At 40.2% G+C, this 20,170-nt stretch overlaps 1 protein-coding gene across 1 annotated transcript in view; it reads right to left on the reverse strand.

Moving 5' to 3' along the window:
* LOC126195110 (WD40 repeat-containing protein SMU1) overlaps window positions 1-19,968 on the reverse strand; it is a 116,320-nt gene extending 96,352 nt beyond the window's left edge. Inside the window, exons 1-2 of the mRNA XM_049933580.1 lie at window positions 19,892-19,968; window positions 19,746-19,812 (exon numbers count right to left, since the gene is read on the reverse strand). Coding sequence (XP_049789537.1) covers window positions 19,746-19,812; window positions 19,892-19,917 — 93 coding nt within the window. The 5' untranslated portion in view covers window positions 19,918-19,968. The remainder of the gene's footprint in view (window positions 1-19,745; window positions 19,813-19,891) is intronic.
* Between the last annotated feature and the right edge of the window lie 202 nt (window positions 19,969-20,170).

The following is a 20,170-nucleotide window of genomic DNA, read 5'->3' on the forward strand; positions in this document are numbered from 1 at the left end:
ATCAAAGTTGATGACAATGATCACCACTTAACAAATGGTAATGACTAAAACAACAGTGCCCAATAAGCAACCTAGCTAAAATGATCTCCTTGCAGCGAGCGGGCTGAGAGGAGGTCAGCCAAGCTGCTGGGAGAGGTTTAATTTCCCGGAAGTTGTTCCCATGAAGGGAAGACGAGTGGTGATGGCAAAGCGACAGCACCTGCCGACAGACAGCAACACAGAGATCATTGGAGGGAATGGAAGAACTAGTGGGCCGAGGTAGGACGACTGCAGCCTTGGCAGCAGTATGAGCAGCCTCATTTCCCATCAGAGAGACATGACCAGGGACCCACAACATCACAGTGTCTCCATCAAGAGTGTGCAAGTGAAAGCTTTCCTGGAGCAGGCTGTGTATAGCACACAGAGGCTCTGAAGTGTTCCAGAAGCCAATACCAAAACTCGTTGGTGACAATAATAAAGGCACACCTGGCACCACAGTCAATCCGAGAGCCATCAGTGTACAAAAAGGTACTATCGCGAAGTTTTTTGCGAAGGTCGAGAAACTTATGGGGATAGAGTGAGCCTGGAATAGCATCCTCAGGAGGCAAATGAAGTCCAAGGTGAACAATAGCTGTCGCTCAAAGCCAAGATGGTGCTCAGGGTTCACACCCATTGAGAAAGAGGCAGGTAGTGTGAAGTTAAGCTGCCACAGCAATAGCCAAAAGCAAACTCCAGGAGGTAACAGAGAAGAGGGATGTGCCCCATACTGGCAGCTAAAGGAGTCATCAAAGGAGGCGGCATAGGATGAGTGGTCACACATGGTACACAAACGGCATGCACATCTGCTGAGGAGAAAGTCACAGCGGTAGGACAGCGGTAGTACAGCAGCTTTTGCAAACAGACTCTCAACCAGCCTCGTGTAAAACAAGCCAGTGGCCACACGGATGCCACAATGGTGGATTGTATTGAGATGGCATAAGATGGACGGACTTGCAGATGCATAAACGAAACACCCATAGTCTAGTTTTGAATGGGCACGGGATCGGTACAAACGGAGGGACGTGGTCCGATCCATTCCCCATGAAGTACTGCTGAGGACACTTAGTACACTGAGGGACCAGGTACAGAAGGTGGCCAGGTAAGACACATGGGAGGACTAAGAATGTTTGCTATCAAGCATGATCCCCAGGAATTTCACAGTTTCAGCGAATGGAAGAGCAACAGACCCACGATGTAAGGACAGTGGAAGAAATCCACTGCACCACCAGAAATTCATACAAACAATTTTGTCAGTAGAAAAGAAAACGCCATTGTTGATGCTCCACAAGTAAAGTTGATTGAGACATCACTGGAGACACCGTTCCAGGAGATAAGAACGTGGAGAGCTGCAATAGATCGCAAAATCGATAATGAAAAGGGAGTCGAAGATGCCCAGCAGGAAACAGACCATAATAGGGTTTATGGCAACAGCAATGACGACAATTTCTCAGGACAGAACCCTGAAGTACACCGTTTTCCTGGATAAAAGTGTCCAACAAGACAGAAGCCACACGTGCCTCGAAAGCCCGGTCTTTTACAAATTCCTTAAGGAAACGGGGCAGGCGGCCTCAGAAGCCCCACGTATAGAGAATACAGAGGATAACAGTCCTCAGGGCAGGTGTCGTAAGCTTTCTCCAAATCAAAAAAACACAACCACTGTCTGGTATTTCTGCAGAAAAACATTCATCACATGGATCGACAAAGTGAGAATATGGTCAACTGCAGAACACCATGCTCAAAATCCACATTGTGCAGTGATTAATAAATTTTGAGACTCGAGCCACCGTACCAGGCGGGCATGAACCATACATTCCATCACCTTGCAAACACAGCTGCAGAGAGAATTGGCGCAGTTGGTAGAAGGAAGGTGTTAGTCATTATTGGGCTCAGGTACGAATGTGACAGTGGTTTCAGGCCAGCGACTGGGAAACGTGCCCTCTGCCCAAATGCAATTGTATGTATGAAGGAGAAAGTGCTTGCCCACAGGAGAATGCTGCTGCAGCATCCAGCTCTGGGGCAGAGGATTGGAATGAAGTGAGAGCATGATCTAACTCCCTCATAGTAAAGGCAGTATTGTAGCACTCACGATTCTGAGAAGAGAAGGCTATCGCCGGAACCTCCTCCACTCATTTCTCAAGGAGGAAAGCAGTATGATAATGGGTGGAGTTCGAAATCTCCACAAAATAGAGACTCGAGGTGTTGGAGGTAGCAACTGGGTCCACTATGACATCATCTGCCATGGTCAGGCCAGAAATTGGGGAATGGACCCTGGTCCCACAGAGCTATTGGAGGTTGGCCCACACGATGGATGAGGGAGTGGAACTCTTAAGAGAACTAGTGAAGGAAATCCAGCTAACTTTTCTGCTATCTCAAAGAACACTACGACACTGCAAATACAACTGTTTACTCAAAATGCAGTTCACCATAATAGGATGACTGTTAAAAACGCAAAATTCATTGCGGCACACCTCAGTTCCCCGAGGGACCAGGATATGGCACAGTAAAGACGAAGTGCGAGGAATGGAACAGTAAAGGATGAGCCAGGCACTAGGAGATTTTACTTTATTATATGAGCCTACAAACGGTAACTTCATTTTTCCATTGCGGCCAAGCCACGGCCGGCAGTGTTAGCTGCCTGTAAATTCTTTCGTCTAACGGTCTAGCAACAGGAAGTAAGCACCAAGGATGGGCACCTTGATCACGCGCCTCTCTCATGTGCTTATGAGGTAACGCCGCCCCAAGCGTCGCTTAGCATGCAACGCTCTGGAAAGTTCCATGCCGCCCGCACGGTTTGCTCGGTCCTGACCAATCAGGGCGGAGGAAGCCGCGTGGTGCGTCGAACGTACCCAGCCACCCGTCGCCGGGCTCGCTCTCTTGTATTCTTGCTCACCCGAGAGTCAGATGCGCGCCCTGTAGCATTGAACATCTGCCGCTTCTCCCGGTGCTGCGGCACTGTGGACTTAGTTTTGGCAGACAACAACTTTCGGTATCTTCGCGAACAATGTTCGCCAAATTGTAAGCTCTGGCTCACCCTCACCTCCCTAGGCCTATGTATCCCCTTTCAACATGCTTTAGCCAATAAATGGCCTTTCTCTAAAAATTACACTATTATTCCATAACACCCACCGCCTGCCCATACGCCCATCCTGTACAGAACTTTCCGCGGCAGTAAGGATAACGTCTGCAGGGTATTCTACCTCGTCATCACAATTGGGAAAATGTTGTTCACAAAAGGTCTTCAGCAAGGAGAAAAGCCTTCAGTCGGCCTTAGAAAGCTGCCATTTGGGTTTGCACATACAGTAGAACCCCTCTAATCCGACCTTGGATGGTCCGTCACTCCGGTTAGTCCGACTATGTTGAGGCTCGCGAGCCTGTGCCAACTTGTCACTTACTGGACGCCTGTCGGGCCATTGTTTCGGTGTCTATCGCTGTGCATATTGTTATACTGTACGTTATTGTGCAGTTTTATCCTTTGTTGGGATTAAAAAACTTCGTTGTTTGCTTTATTCCGTGTTCTCTACCGTACTTATTACTGTAGATTCACTGTGTGTACAGTTGTCTGTTTTTGAACACGTCTGGATACGAACGTAAACACGTACCTCTTTCACTAAATGAAAAATTAGCAGTGCTACAAAGACTGGACGAAGGAGATTCGCACCAAAAAATTACAAAGAAACTGAATGTAGGTGTTACGACAATTAAGGATTGGAGGCAGAATCGAAAAGACGTTGACTCCTATGCAGTGAAAACACTCTGAAGAATCGCAAAACATTAAAAAAGCCTAAACTTGAACTGCTTGATAACGCATTGTGGATATGGTTTTGTCAAGAATAAAGTAAAGGCACTCCAATATCCGGGCCAATTCTCAAAGAAAAAGTGATAGTTTTGCACAAAAAACTGGAGGCGAAAGTAAATTTGCTGCCAGTGAAGGCTGGATTGATCCTTGGAAAACTCGTCAAAAATGTATCCCGACTTTTTTTCCAAGTAATTTGTTTTCGTTTTTACTGTAAAAACAATGCATACATATAATCATTTCTTAGTTTATACATACAGTAGTTTATTTATTTGTAAAAAATTACTTTTTTATATAGTGATATTAACAATTTTTAGTTTACAGTATATATTGTTTATACGTTATTATGTACAGAACAGTACTGTAATTTGTTTGTCGTTTTTCCTTTTAAAACCAATACATATTATAGTGTGTGTAGACGTTTTTTTAGTTAATATACTGTTTAACACTGTGTAAAAAACATCTTTTTATATTACTGTAGACATCTTTTAGTTCTTAAATCATTTAATTTTTTGTACTAAATGTCTTTTTATATTTTTTGCAATAAATATTAGATTTTTCAGATAATCCGACCTTTTTCTCGTTCCGACCATAGTCCCGGTCCCGAATGTGACGGATTAGAGGGGTTCTACTGTAGTTGGGGTAGGATTCAGCAAACGGATAGCACATAGGAAATGGTTGCTTGCCTACATGTCAGAGTGAATGGACCACTTGGGATGATGAGCAAGCTGGCAGTGCAGAATGAGAGGTCCAAGGAGCGTGGGTGCTCCAGTGTTAAGACAGATGAGGTTGAGTTTACTGAGAAGGTCAGCCAAGACAGCATCTCTTGGGCAGGTTCTGGGAGCGCCCCAAAGGGAAAGGTGCACTTTAAAGTCACCGAGCAGCAAAATGGAATCATGGAGTTGTCCAGTAAACTGGAGGAAGTCTGCCCTAGTGGCACCCAAATGACAGAGGGGCATAGACGGTACAAAATGAAAAGCTAAAGCGAGGAAGGAAAATGCAGACTACAATAGCTTGTAGCCGGGTGTTGAGTGAGATGGTTTGACTGTGAATGTCACCCCAATGAGCAGCATGACTCCCCCATGAGATGGAATGCCGTCCTCAGGGTGGAAGGTTAAAGCAGGTGGAAACAAATTCAAGAGGTCAAAGTGTTCGTGAGGACGCAATTTTTTTCCTGGAGTCAGGGAACAAGTGGACGCTGCGATTCCAAGAGCAACCGTAATTCCTCCTTGTTGGGTCTAAGGCTACAAACGTCCCATTGGAGGAGAGTCGTGATGGAGAAAGGGGAAGAGGGAAAAAATGAAGGGGTGTCGACTCAGCAACTGCCGAGTGCCAGCCTTCGAAGACTCTCAGCTACAGGGTGCAGATGGAGGAGGATCCTGTTCTATGAGATCTACAGAGGTGTTGACTTTCTTCCCCAGTTAATCTGCAGATTCCAGTGCGACATGAAGGTTGGCTGGGTGAGGCTATCACGTGGTGAAACCATTGAAGAGGATCTTCAAGTCAGAGAAGAAGACCATTTGCCTTTGTTTGATTTCTCACAGCATTTGCAGTTGGAAGATTCCCAGATGAAGATTCAGATGTCTGTTGGCTGGAGGGACATAAGAATTCTTTGTGGGAGTGTTCTTTCATCCTCTCACCTGCTGGTAGTGTAGCAGGTGATTTCACTGCATGAGGCAAAAATTAGGTGGCTTGTTGTACAGCTGTAGGAAAAGAAGACAGGGATGCTCGGTGACACTGGGTGAATTTACAACCACAGTGCTGAATTTGAGGTCGCAAGTCTGTGTGGTCATGTCCTCCTTGGAGCGAGATGTAGCAAGAAGGTACTGTAAGTGCCGTATGGTAAAATGCAGGGCCTCCAACAACTTGCTAGTGACAAGGTAAGGCACTTTCCTTCACCCAGATCTCCTGGATAGTACACTAATCGAGATACACGGGACATCCTCAGGAGGAGGCTGCATGGCCGCCATTGCAATTGATACAGTGGGGCAAAGGGGCGGGCAATTGCAGTCGTGAGCATACCAACCACTTGTAACACATTTGACCAGGTGTCAACAAGACATTCAAGTGTGGTTGTAACGATGACACTGGTAGCAGCGCATCAGGTTCAAAATGTATGGTCGGACTGTGATGACTTCATAGCTTGCTTTGATCTTTGATGGAAGCACTACTCTATCAAAGTGAGAAAAAGAGTGAGTGTGGTGAGTGTGGACACTAAAGATGTATCTACCTTTTCCATCATCCAGTGGACTGCAGTGATGCATATATGACCACTGTCTCTGGCTGCCTCGGCAACCAGAGACAGTGGTTTTTGTGTGTGTGTGTGTGTGTGTGTGTGTGTGTTTTGTCTAATTCTGATGAAGGTGTATTTGTTTGACAGTCTTTTTGTTGTACCTATCTGCGACTCAGCATCTCCGAGGGAGTAGCAACGAATCCTTTTCAGAATATTGTCATTATTCCGTCCTGGATTTCCCAAGATTATTTATAGGTAAAAGACACTGGGAATCACTTCAAATGAATCACACGCACGCACACACACACACACACACACACACACACACACACACACACACACACACACACACACAAAATTGTTTCACTTGCTGAATGGTATCCTTCCACAACCAAACTGACAACTCCATGAAGCCGCAGAGTATGTTCTATCAACCAATACCTTGTTTTACTCAAGTTGTGCCAGAAATTTCTTTTCTGCCCAATTCAACTTGTGACATTCACCTACTTTATTTCTTCGTTGATAGTCCTCGGTGTTGATGTACTGCATTGTTATACTCGCTTAAAAATGGGGGGTTGGAAGTTCAACACTGATTACTGTAAATGATGTGGCTGACAGTTGCGTTTCACAACTCTTTTCTTTCACTGCTCACAACCTTAAATCACACAGTTATATGACCAGTTCACTACTGATAAGCCTCATTAATAGTTGTAGGTAAACATCAGCATACTGCTACAGTAGTTTGCTGTTGAACATCTATGAGCAGTAAAAACCCAATCACACAGTTCAAGCATAATAATACAGTAAGTGTGACACTATTTCTCAAACAAATTGAACAGACACTGTCATTATTTTAACACATGGCCTACTTGTGTTACACTAATTCCACTGTTAAGTTACTGCATTATTGTTGCTCTAACTGATACAGACTTCCCATCTGAAAATTGGCCGTGGACTGACTGTCTTGGGAACAAAAATCAGGTCTTTATACATCCTCACAATAATAAGTACTGAAACTGTACATTGTTCGATGTTTTATTTACAGAATTTTGGAATTAAATAAGGGCTGGCTTTTCTAACATGTTTTTGAATAGCGCCAAATAAATACTTAAAGAATCCTAGTAGTTCTTCTTCCAAATGTTTATAATTATTACAGAATTTATATTTGCTTGTAAGTCAACAATAGAATCTAAATCATGAAACAATTACTAATTTCACCCTATAACAAAAGATATTAACTAGGAATAATCAAAATAAATCATGAAATTAATTACATACACAAAACTAAGCATAAAATTAGTTCTGGTGCCATATTTGTTAAGACTGAGGGCCAACCTTTCTCTTATATAGCAGATTATACTCATGTATGTTAATGGTAACTAGTCAAAAATGAAAAAAATGAATTTAAGGAGGCAGATGGCAAAACAAGAGAGGAAGCAAAGAGAACCCAAACTGCTTCTTCATTAATTCACTACCTCCTTATTAGCTATTCGATCTTCCCTTCCTATCTTCAACATTTTTGTGTAGCACCACATATCAAAAGCTTCTATTCTCTTCTTCTCTGAACTGCTTATCACTCAAGTATCTGTACAAGGATACACTCCAGCAAATACCTCCAGAAAACACTTCCTATCATTTACATTTTTGTATTTGATCTAATTAAATTTTTCTTTTTCGGAAATGCTTTTCTTGCTACTGTTAGTCTATATTTTATATCCTAGAACTTCAGCCACCACCAGTTATTTTTGTGCCCAGATAACAAAACTCATCTACTACCTATAGTGTCATTCCATCTAAAGTGGTCTAGAGGTTCCCACACGGCCATCACGGATTTTGATGAAATTTTCTATGAACATTTGCATATATCCCCAATAAACATTGGTAAAGTTTTATAATAACTAATCCAATATTCTGGGGATATAATCATTTGTCTGATCCCACAGCACAGCTGTCAACAGGGCATCCATGAGTTTTTGGCAAGTTTGAGACACAAAATCTCTGGCCATATCTTGAAAGAAACAAAACTAGGCCACCTTGTACAACTTTTTTTGCACTCTCTCAAATGAAATAATAAGAAAAGAGTTTCTGAACAATTTTCTTACAGTGCTGCTTTGGGTGTTTCTACATTTCCCTCAAACCCAAACTGCTTCCTCTAGTTTAGTTTCTACCAGTTGTTTCATTCTTCTGTAAATAACTCGTGTTACTACTTTGCAAAGATAACTTATTAAAGTGATGGTTTAAATAGTTTACATATTTAAAGAATTGGATAAACGAAAAGTGGTTTACCCAGTCATTCATCAGAAATTAGCCTAAAATCATTCTCTGAAAGCAGTCGCTGAACTATCCAAAACACAAATACATAAGCAAGTTTTTCCATTCTTCCACAACTACTACATGGTAGTACTTTATGATCATGACTTATTAAACTGATAGTCCACTTTTATTTACACCCATCAGCAATGGTCTTATTTGAAACTGTAATTATTATAATGAATACAGATCTATTAAAGTAATATCATAAATTGTGTGAAGAACACACAGGAAGCAAACAGGTATCACATCCCAGGATAAACAAAAAGTGGTTTATTCAGCAGCTCATCAGAAATGAGCCTAAAATCTTTCTCCGGAAGCAAGCACTGAACCACTCAAATGACAAATAAATTTATCAGTCTGTATAACGAGAAATTTGGCCTGATCAGAACCTCACCACGTGAGAGTTGTCACAACAAAGCAAGGATCAGTTAAGCATACCAGAACAGCCACCATTCATCACTGAATACCTGAAACACTTTCAAGGATTGCTGGAATTTGGATCTTCTGAGAAATAAAAACAGGTCTAATATTCTGGATGCATGATGAAGGGTTGAAGGGAATACACAGTCTTGCACAAGAAGAATAATGTTGCAGACAACTTCGTGTCTTCGCACCACATGATGGGTTACTTCCTTGTGCCAGCAACCATCTTGCTGTTCGGTCATGTGCTCGAGCCTGTGCTAAGGGCTGCCCAGCTACACCATCGCTGTTCACCGGTCCTTTTGGGCACTCACTGTTGCCAATCAAAGCACAGTGCAGGCATATGCCTTCAACTTTGGACATCCTGGGTTCTACGGCTTAACACCGTCTGTTTCTGTGTGTTGTCCCTGCAGCCAGGGCCTTCCCTCACAAACACAATGGTGCTTGGTCCCCATGGCAGCATAGTCATCAGCAGTGACAACTACTGCGTATGTTGCCTGCCAGGCCAGTGAAGTGCTGAAGCTGGCATGCTGCAGCGTCCTATGTCACCGACAACAATAACCTAACATCCAGATGACTCCATCCTTGTAATTGAAATGAACAAAGCATTATGATAACCAGGAGTGTTTTACTGAACATTTGTCGTACAAATATAGTCACCACCACACAGCAGCCCACGTACAGGTAGGAAGATGTCGTGCTTTCCGGGTTGCCATCAGCCATTTCACTTGTTGCTGTAGTAGCCACATCCTGCCTCAACATTCCGGCATCAAAAGTGTTCGCTGCTATGTTGACATCCGCTATCAATCGAGAGCACACTCCAGCTGCCACATCACCACCATTCCAGTTTACAGCTTCGACAGTATGAGTGTGGTGATTGAGCTTGTGCCCTATGTACAAACATAGACATCTGCAGGTGTGGTTTGTGAAAGCACAAGGACCTGCATATATTTCTCAGTTTAAAGGTAAAATTAAGGAATACTATTCACAGCGAGTAAGATGTAAGCAGAATAATTTGCAGGGCCACAAGCAGCCTGTCACATGCAGAACGCGCTGACGCTGTGGGCAAGGCGCACATCAGTGTTCAGAGTTGAGACAGCTCACAATTCATTGCAGAAATTGAGATAATTTCCTGATCTTATGTATTAGTGCTTGTAGTAGCTACCTTTGTTTCCTTAAATTTTTGTATACTTTACATGTATTGTATGCAGAATGAGGAAAGTAAACTGGAGATACTGTTTAGAGAATATGTGACAGTTTGTGCCATTTGGAACAGGCAATGTGTTCTGTGCTGAGGAAAGCTATGGCTTATTCTTTTTAAGTATGTATAGTTTTAGTCATGGTCAGCCATTCAGGAAGAAATAGTACGCTACAATAAGAAGTTTATCTTAATTTAAGCATTCCCATCAACATTCTGTTTTCTTCTCTTGTTTTCTTTGTGTAATCACTGCAGGGTAAGCTGCACTGTCTTTGATACTGCCGGGAGCCACCCTGGATGAAACAGTGCCAGTTTTAGCAGTCCAAGTAGCACACTTGTGAGCAAACAGTGCAGACATGTCTAAGCCAAATAAAGACTGTGGGATGAGGTCAGGTAGTTATAGCTGAGAAAATGAAGGTTGTGAGAGAAAATGTAGCATTCCACTATAGAATTACTTCAGAGGTAGTGGAGAAAATGCAGCAAATTGGTGGGTTAGAAATAGGCAGCTGTGTGGTCATCTGCCAATAATTCATGATATGTTTGTGCAAAGTATTACGAGATTAAAATAGAAAACTGTTCATGCAGGAGCAGAAAGGAAGGAGAAAGAAGTCATAAGTCTAAGTTTAAGTGATGTGTAAAGTACTAATATTGCAGAAGTTAAGGAGAGTAAGATAGAATTATCAGCTCCAATACGTTGTGATAATGCGGTGTCTGAATCATCTGTAGTACCAGACAAAGTGAATGTATGCTGTACTGAAGTAACTGAGTGTGTGAGCAGCAAGATGGTTGATATTGATTTAGGTGCAGTAATGTCTACCGTTTTGGGTGCTATGTAGAGAACACTGATACTGGGCTGTACAAACAGGCAATTACATGTGTCAATGATTTTTGTGTCATGCAAAGTGGAACTGCAGGTGATAACTTTGTTGTAGACACTGGATGCACAGGAAGCTATTGGTGATGTTGGCTGTGCTGCAACTGTAGTGGATGAGGAAGTATTTCCGAAGGATGTAGGCCTAGTTAGGTTGCCACCTGTGGTGTCGCCGTCTCCTCAGAGGAGTGAAGAAGGAACAAAACGAAGAGGGGACATGCTTGTATAGCTGATGATTGTGCCAACAAAACAGAATCCCTTCAGGAATGGGCACATACAGGAGGTTTGTAAAGTTGATGGTATTTGCAATGTTATGTGTACTGCGGGTAATAAAAAAAATACTGTGTAATCATTCTTTGGCAGCAATGCACCGCCAAACTCATGGAGACATTGTTTCAGCAGGAGCAGACAGTTGCAAATAATATACTGTCCCATGGTTGTATCGACATGAGGAGAGCATCAGCTAAACAACGCACAAAATCATTAAGATTCATGTGATAAAAGCGCTGCAGTACACAGGGAAGTTGTTTTGGATGAGCAAAGGTATGTGGATGAGTGACAGTCAATCTTTAATTAGCTTTAAAGTAATGGAAATAGGTGGAACTACTAGACAGTATATTGTATATGTGGTTATTGTGTGAACATAGTTTTAAGAATGTGTTTGCTGTGAAAATTTAAGGGGAACTTCAGTTGCATAGAAGGCAAAGTTCCAGATGATTTGTCAAAACAGTGAATTAAGAGATCTAATGCCAAATATGAGAAATTAATTGCATGGAACCATTTGCTATTAAACGACTGCTAAGAAATCCATTAAGAAGAACACTCTCTCATAATTTTATTTTGGTAGTTTGTTGCGTGATAATTCAAAATAGCATTCAGATTAATATAGAGCAAATGAGTCATGTGGTTTATACTAAATCTCTAATCACAATAAGGAGAAATGGAGGCTGTTTATTTGTTTTTATTATGCCAACCTGTGAAATGTGTTAAGATTATTTTGTCTGATAATGTACACAGATCACAATCCAGAGACAGGATTCTTCAAAAGAGGGTGGAATGTTGCACCGTGGTTTCGCAGAGGGGAATGTACTGTTCCGGTGACACTCAGTGGAAGTAGTCGTCGGCCTGAAGCCCACATACTGTTTATTGAGAGAGAGAGAGAGAGAGAGAGAGAGAGAGAGAGAGAAGAGATAGATATATATATATATATATAGAGAGAGAGAGAGAGAGAGAATGCACATACAGGACACTGGCAATGTAGGAAGTGTCTAGCAGCACCTCTGAAAGGTAAAGTGGATGACAAATCTTGGAAGACTCTGGGGGACCTGACAAAACAAGAAAACCTGAGTGAATCAAATCATTGCCAACCAAAGGCAACGCCCTTTTGCCTGGAGATCTGGGGTAGAAGTGCAAGCATTGGAGAGAAACTTATTAACTGGTTCATGTATACATACCCCCCCCCCCCACCAAATCAGACACTCACTCACTTATGCAGTATCCACATGTGAATTTGATGATGAACAATACAGTCTCACCAACCACTAACTTCAAGAGCAAGAAGCTGCAGTGCCAAATGAAGCAGCAGCCACATTCCACAGACTTCTGACTCCAGCACCTGCCGGAGCTAGAGTTTGTACGCAGAAAACTTGTCATCTTCACATTGCTCAATGACTCTCTCCTCCTGGTGACCACACCTCCAAAGTGTATTGGGTGTTTGAGCGTGGACTAGGGTCTGCCCGGATATGCTGTTGCTATCCATCAGTCCTTGACAGCCATTAAGTTGCTGATCACCGACTGGTACAGACATAGGCCTTCAACTATGGACATGCTTGAAGATACGGTTCAACACAATCTATTCCAGTGTGTTTCCACTGTGGTTGTGGCCTCCCCTCAATGCTGGCACATCACTCACATGAGGGCTCCAAGACGGCTCTTATATCAGCAATCGCAGCTTCTGCATGTGTTTCCTATCTGGCAGGTGAAATACTGATGTCAATATGAAGTGCGCTCACAGTGTCCTACATCACCAAGGCAAATAATCCACCCTAGAAACTTGCAATAAGCATGTATAAAGTTAATCAAGGCTGTTTTACTGGGAGATCACTTTATGAGTACAATCATCATCGCTTCTGTAGTCCACATCCAAACCTTCCTGGCTATCCATCAGCTGCTTATGCAGTGGTCACATACTGACCCCCACAATACAGAGCTACAGTACATACACTAAAACACATGAATGTCACTCAGTGCTCATTTAGATGTGCATCAGTGTGTTATGAATTGTAAATCTGTAGTGAACTAAAGTGACAGTGAAAATGACGAATATTCATATACTGGAGACAAACATGCATTTAAGAATGAAATAATTAAGACTGGAAAAGAATTTGTATCTGCCAAAGATAAGCATAGTACCATGAATATTTAAGTACAGTCGTTGTACAGTGGTCCAAAGCAGCTGCAGATCCCTCTCCCCCGCCCCCTATTTAACCTTGAATTGTCGTAGGATCCGTCACAATAAACCATCACATAAAATTAATAATGTTCTGAAGTAGACAAATGAAATGTCAGTAGCAACAAAATGGAGACTGATAGAACCCATTAATAAACATTTAGGATCAACTGAATCTACAAATTCTGTATGTTAACTTCCCCTCAAGACGTAAAGGTGTTGTGACATCATACATGCACAAACTGGAAGTGAAAATAACATGAATTTGGAATGCAGGTGTGGCAGTAAGACTGCTCCATAGCACACCCCAAAATATAGGCTACAATGAAACATGACAATCTGAAAGAGTTGATGAAGCCAATGAATGTGAATACAAAATCTTAACTGTGGTGGCATACTGATTACTGGTAAAGGATACATATTGGACTTCCTTACATTTTTCAATATAACATGGATGTAAACATCAGTCTTAGGTACAAGTCAATTTGTTACCACAACCAGATTTTCTGCTTTCACATTCATTGGCATCGCCAACACTCAACTAAATTGTCACCTTCTAACCTAACCTAGACCTCACGCTGTGTTACAGATCAGTCTGTCATCACTTCAAAGATTTCAGGAACAGTTCAATACATAACTTCAGCTCTGATTTGTAGTGCAGCCAAAGATCTGGTTTAGGATGAAGATGACGAAGTTGGCGAAGTGGTACCAAGGCTTTCAGTTAAACCAACAGTTACAAAGTGTACAGTAAAGTAGATGGGACGAAGGCATATTAAGATTGTAACACACTGTCAACAACAATGTCATCAGAAACAGAGTACAAACTTCAATTACTATAGGATGGATTTGAAAATAAAACGTGCCCTTTCAAAGTATTCCCTTCATTTGCCTTGGATATTGAAGTTATGGCGGCAAGTAGTATGGTTACAAGTGAGTTAGCTCCCAAGAAAAGTAGAATTTTGATGAGTATAAAGTGCATAAAATGTAGTAAAGTTGTGAAAAACGGAATTCTGTGTGATGAGTGCGACGGTTGGTTACATTTTCGATGTGCAAAGTTAGAAGAAGACAATCTTCCAGACGAAAACAGCAAATGGCGATGCAATGTCTGTCTGAAGAGTAAGGACAATATGGCGCTGATGGAGGAAGATAAACATGAGGTAAACACTGACTATAATACTTTACAAGCTATCTTATCAGTGGTAATTGAAGAGAACCTAGCTCTGGCCAAAGAAAACGAACAAGTGAAGAAGGAATACGCAGCAATTAATCAGGAACTCATTAAACAAATTTCCCAAGAAGAGGTTAGTGTCGTGTACACAGAACAAAGCAATCAATGTAGGCCATTAGATCGCCTACAAAGACAATGGCAGGCTGTTCCTGTCACAAAACGCGGTAGAGTCTGTGTAAACTTTCCACCCTTGGAAAACAGATTTAGTGTTCTTGCTACAGAAAAAAAACATTAAAGTAGACTCACAAGTCAATGTTCTTAACACAAGTAAGGTGAATGAAAGTGAAGTGAGTAACAGGTGTAGCAACAATATTACATCAACTGTCAATAGAAGTGAAGTGAATAATGGGCGCAGTAAAAATATTACGTCAACTGTCAGCAGAAGTAATGAAACTGAAAACCACAAGAAAGCAAGCTGCAATTGCAGACCTAGGCCTGTGAAAATACATTTATATGCAGACAATCAAGGAAGGAAATTAAGGGATATAGTTGAGAACAATTCAAGCCACCATATCTCAGGCACAATAAAACCTAGTGCAAAATTTAAAGATGTAGCAGGTTCTTCACCAGCAGAAGCCATGGAACTGGCAGTTTTTCTGGCTGGATCAAATGACGTAGTGAGAAATGAAGGAAAAGACTTCTTGTTCTCATTAAAGAAGAAACTGCAGGAACTACAAAATACAAAAATCCTCATCTTTTCAATACCATTTCGGCATGATCTTCCATCCTGGTCGTGTGTGAATGTTGAAGTGACAAAGAGTAAATGAAGAAAATTTGTAAATACTTTAAAAATGTCTGTTCTGTAAACATAACTAACTTAGGTACAAGATTTCACACTGTTCATGGTCTCCATCTGAATCAACTCGGAAAGAAGTATGTGAGTAATGAAATCATAAAACTAGCCAATGAGTTAGGCATAACAAAAACCGAGAGCTCTAAGTCAATACCACTTAGATTTAAGGAAAACTCTTTTTTAGAGGTAGCAAAGAAGGGCTGAGACTAACAGCTTTGCCCAGATTCACACTGGATGACCAGATTAAAGATAAGAATAATATAATAAATGTCAGTAACACTAGAGAGAAATATAGCAGTAATGACGAATGCCCCATTAACAAAACCCACTCACCAACTTTGTCTTTCAAGATAGGTTATCTCAATATTGAAAGTAAAAGTGGAAAACATAATTTTAAACGAATTTGCAAATGAGAACTTATTTGATGCATTATGCTTAAGTGAGCACTGGTGTAAAGGAAATGAAATATCTTTTCATGTACTAGATGATTTCCACTTAGCAAACAGTTTTAGCAGAGAGCAACATATTCATGGGGGTAAATCAATTTACATTAAGAAGGGATTAATAAATTGTAGTAATGAACTAGATCTAGGATTTTTGTGCAGTGAGATACATTTTGAAGCCACAGGCGTATAACTGCATCATTTAAAAATTGCTATTGTATCTCTTTATAGATCACCAGATGGAAGTCCATTAATATTTTTAGAAAAACTTGAGACTTTCCTAAATTTCTTTCTTAGTCCTCAGTGGAAGAAATATAGTATTGTGACTGGTGGTGACATCAATGCCGCATTTGATGTAAACAAAGATGTGCATGCTGTAAATGAATTTAAAAACCTGTTACGATAATTCAACTTCATTTTTACGAACTGCAAACCCACAAGACAGTCCACTTGTCTCGACAACATACTTACAAATGTCAATAGAGAGTTACTGTCTTCAGATGTAGCTGTCTTCGATTTCTCGGACCATGACTCAGTTTGGGTAAAAATAGGTACAGATAGGCCTAACATGGAGTATAAGGAGTTTAAAGAGCCTAAAATAGTCATCACAAGACCAATAACACAAGAAAAATTGTCTAATTTCATGGTCTCACTCAGTAATTATGACTGGTCACATCCGTTTAACAATAATGCTCAGGGCTCTTCCAATACATTGTTTGATAGATTTTTTCATTACTTCTTAAATATATTCGAGACCAACTGCCCTCAATACAAATGTAAAGTTAACCCTAAAAGTAACAGTAATAGACATAGGGATAAGAATCCATGGTATACCGCTCAACTAGCCAATATGAAAAGAAGGTTGTTGTATAGATATTCTTACAGACTTCAGAAAACTGATATGGCTAAACAAAGGTACTCAAGAGCACAAAAGGAATATAAGTATGCTTTAAATGAGGCCAAAAAACAACATAACCTAGTCAGCATTGAGTCATCAAAAAATAAATGCAGAAAAGCATTGACTATAATAAATTCAGTGGCCAAAAGCAAGCAGAAAGTTGAGGTAGTAATTTCAGCAGATGAATTTAATAACTACTGTATAAAATCTGTTAACCAAATTAGGGAAAGCATTGTGAGACCACAAGAGACTCTTGCTGATCTCATTAAATACCATAATGTAGACTACACCCTGAACGATAAATTCCTTTTAACAGAGGTCACACCAGATGTTGATTTAACTCTTGTAAATAACTTTAGACCCTCTGATAGTGAAGATATATATGGTATTTCTTGTAATATGTTAAAAAAGATAATTGGCTACATAGTATATCCTCTTACTAAATGTATAAATAGATGTCTAATTGAAGGAGTATTCCCAGAAGTATTAAAATTATCTAGGGTAGTGCCCATTTACAAGAAAGGAGACAAAAATTGCCCATCTAGCTATCGCCCAATATCCCTGACACCTATTTTATCCAAAGTTTTGGAATCCATCATCAACTCCCAGTTGTGTGATTATCTGACATGTAATAACATTATTACTGCGGTACAATTTGGCTTTAGGAAGGGCAAATACACAGTCCATACCATTGACTCCCTGATTAAAAAAGTGCTTAATGCTTATGAAGGAAAAAATTTTGCTCAGGCTACCTTTTGTGATCTTAGCAAAGCCTTCGATTCTGTGGAGCATATTTCACTCCTCAACAAACTAGTTTATTACAGAATCACAAACAGTGAAGTTGACATTTTTGAATCTTTCCTCAGCAACCGTAGACAAATTGTTTGTATTGGTAAACAGAGATCACAGCTAGCTGAAGTTAAGTGCGGTGTGCCACAAGGCTCAGTATTAGGACCTCTGCTATTTACCCTAATGACAAACGATCTACCATCCTACATAAATACTCACTCCATTCTCTATGCAGATGATACCACTTTTTTCAATATCAGCTCAGACATTGATATGCTCCAAACTGTGGCAAACGACACAATATCAAAGGCATCAGTCTGGTTCTGAGCTAATGGGTTCCTGCTTAATGAGAGTAAAACTCAAAAGATTGTATTTAGTTTGAGAGATCCGCCAGTAGAAGACTTCAAGAATAATGTTAAGTTCTTAGGTATTGTTATAGATAGTAAATTGACTTGGCAGCTACATATTAAATACATTAGTGCAAGGCTGTCTAGAGTGGTGTATTTGTTAAAGAATTTAATAAACCATGTACCTGCGGCCTATGTAAGATCAACCTACTTTGCTTTTAATATGGGGTAATAGCTCACACCTTCAGGACATTTTGGTACTTCAGAAGAAAGTAATTCGAATTATCACAAACAGTGATAAACTGGCCCACTGCAAACCACTGTTTATCAACTTAAAAATATTAACTGTTATAAACATGTATATTTACACTGCCCTACTGCATATAAAGAGCAACTTATCAGAATACCAGCGTAGAAGAGATGTACACTCTCATGGAACCAGAAATAGTAACAATCTTGACATACCTTACTACAGATTATCCAAGTCATTGAACAGCTACGAAGTGGTGGGTATGAAGATGTTTAATAATTTGCCACTAGAATGGGTAGAAGCTCCATTTGATTTATTTAAAGACAAATTGTTCAGTTGGTTAGCTGCAAATCCATACTACTCACTTCAGGAATTTTACGACTGTAAAATATCATAGTGGTACCGATTTGGAGAGTGCAGCATAATTTCTTTAACTGAATCAGTTATGATGCAATGTTTTCATATTATTTCATTTTTAATATTGTATTTTATGTAAAACCTATGTCACATATTGATCTTTAACCCATGTATATATGCTGTATATCTTGTATATATGTAACTTGACTTTGTCAATTGCTGTAATGGCTAAATGACAATAAAATTTCATTCATTCATTCATTCATTCATTTAGCAATTTAGGGAAGTCATGGAAAACATACATCTGGATGGCTGGAGATGGATTTTGAACCGTAGTCCTTCTGAATGCAAGTCCAGCTCTTTAGAAACAAAACTGATTGTTACACTTAGTCTGACACACTGAATGCTATGTTTTTTGTCATCTGTAGCAACTTCTGTGAACAGAAGTCATACTGTGTCAAAAGTTTCATGAGTTGCAAATATGTTCGCAACGACAAAGAACCTGTAATTCGACAGGCACAACCATGAATATCAAAATTACTTTTTGTAGTTATTAAATTACTTTCGCTCCATGTTATCACAATAATCCAGCTGCCCGAACACTACTTATGTGTGAAATATTGACACCTGGTTAAAGCATTATTTTATCAGGAAGAATATTGTTTTTGTTTGTAATGTGAAGCTGGGCCACGTTTTGTAAACGTTATTCGTGTGTGCTGAGTGTGAAACTAAGATGATGAGGTTGAAAGTTACGTCCATTGACTGGAATAGCACTCACATAGTGCATATTGAAAAGTGTATTAAGTTTGCGTTCGAAAACATAAACGCACGAATATTTCGTCAGGCAGAACTACACAGCCCTGCAGCAAGCGAATAACATAAACAAAACTAGGTCCAACTAAGAATGCTTGTAACCTGCCATCTGAAGATGGATTTGTAATGAAAAATCCGAAACCGGTCATGGTCTGAAGATAATAAACCTTTTTAAACCATACATGTGGCTGGTAGCTGTTTTTTATATAACTTGTAAACCTTAAGTACAACAGCCACGTTTCTTAACATGTCGACTTTCGACAAAATAGCGTTACACTTAGTTTTTCCTAATTCTAAACAGGGAACACAGCATCTAAACTATTCGATGTCAATTCTAGTGAGCACTGATTAACCCAGTCAAAAGCAAAGATGAAATCTAAACAACTCCCAACACTTCGTACACTCCCTGAAGGTGAGCGCTAATAATGAGTAACGCGGGTACAGTAAAAGCCAACGTAGTGATGCCAGCAAAAAAGTCTGTCGATATAAAGTGAAGATTTTTTTTTTTCGTAATCACAAAAAATTGCTTTACCTGCAACGTCTGTAGAGTTCTCAGTAGGTTGGATTCTTTCAGGTACTGCTGAATTAGACGGACAACGCTAAAAAAGGAAAATGTGTACGATATTTCACAACAAGAAATTTATAAATGTACAGCGTTAACACGCTCCTTATACTCACTCCGCAGACTCGATTTCTATAGACATTTCCAACAATATTATTATCCACTCTCTCAGAAACAACAACAATCCAATGAATTCTATTGTCGAAGACATATACATCTTTTGATATCAAGTATTTGGAAGCACAGAACATCAAATTTCGATACAATTACTTGAATCTCGATTCTGAGTCCCTTCAATTCCATATTGAATGATAATCATCACCTGTCACATTTATCTTACTGATTCACAGGAAGATACGACCACTACAGAAAAAGTTTAAGAAATAACAAAGTAT

The sequence above is a fragment of the Schistocerca nitens genome, chromosome 7 (genome assembly GCF_023898315.1).
Source record: "Schistocerca nitens isolate TAMUIC-IGC-003100 chromosome 7, iqSchNite1.1, whole genome shotgun sequence".
Classification (NCBI taxonomy): domain Eukaryota; kingdom Metazoa; phylum Arthropoda; class Insecta; order Orthoptera; family Acrididae; genus Schistocerca; species Schistocerca nitens.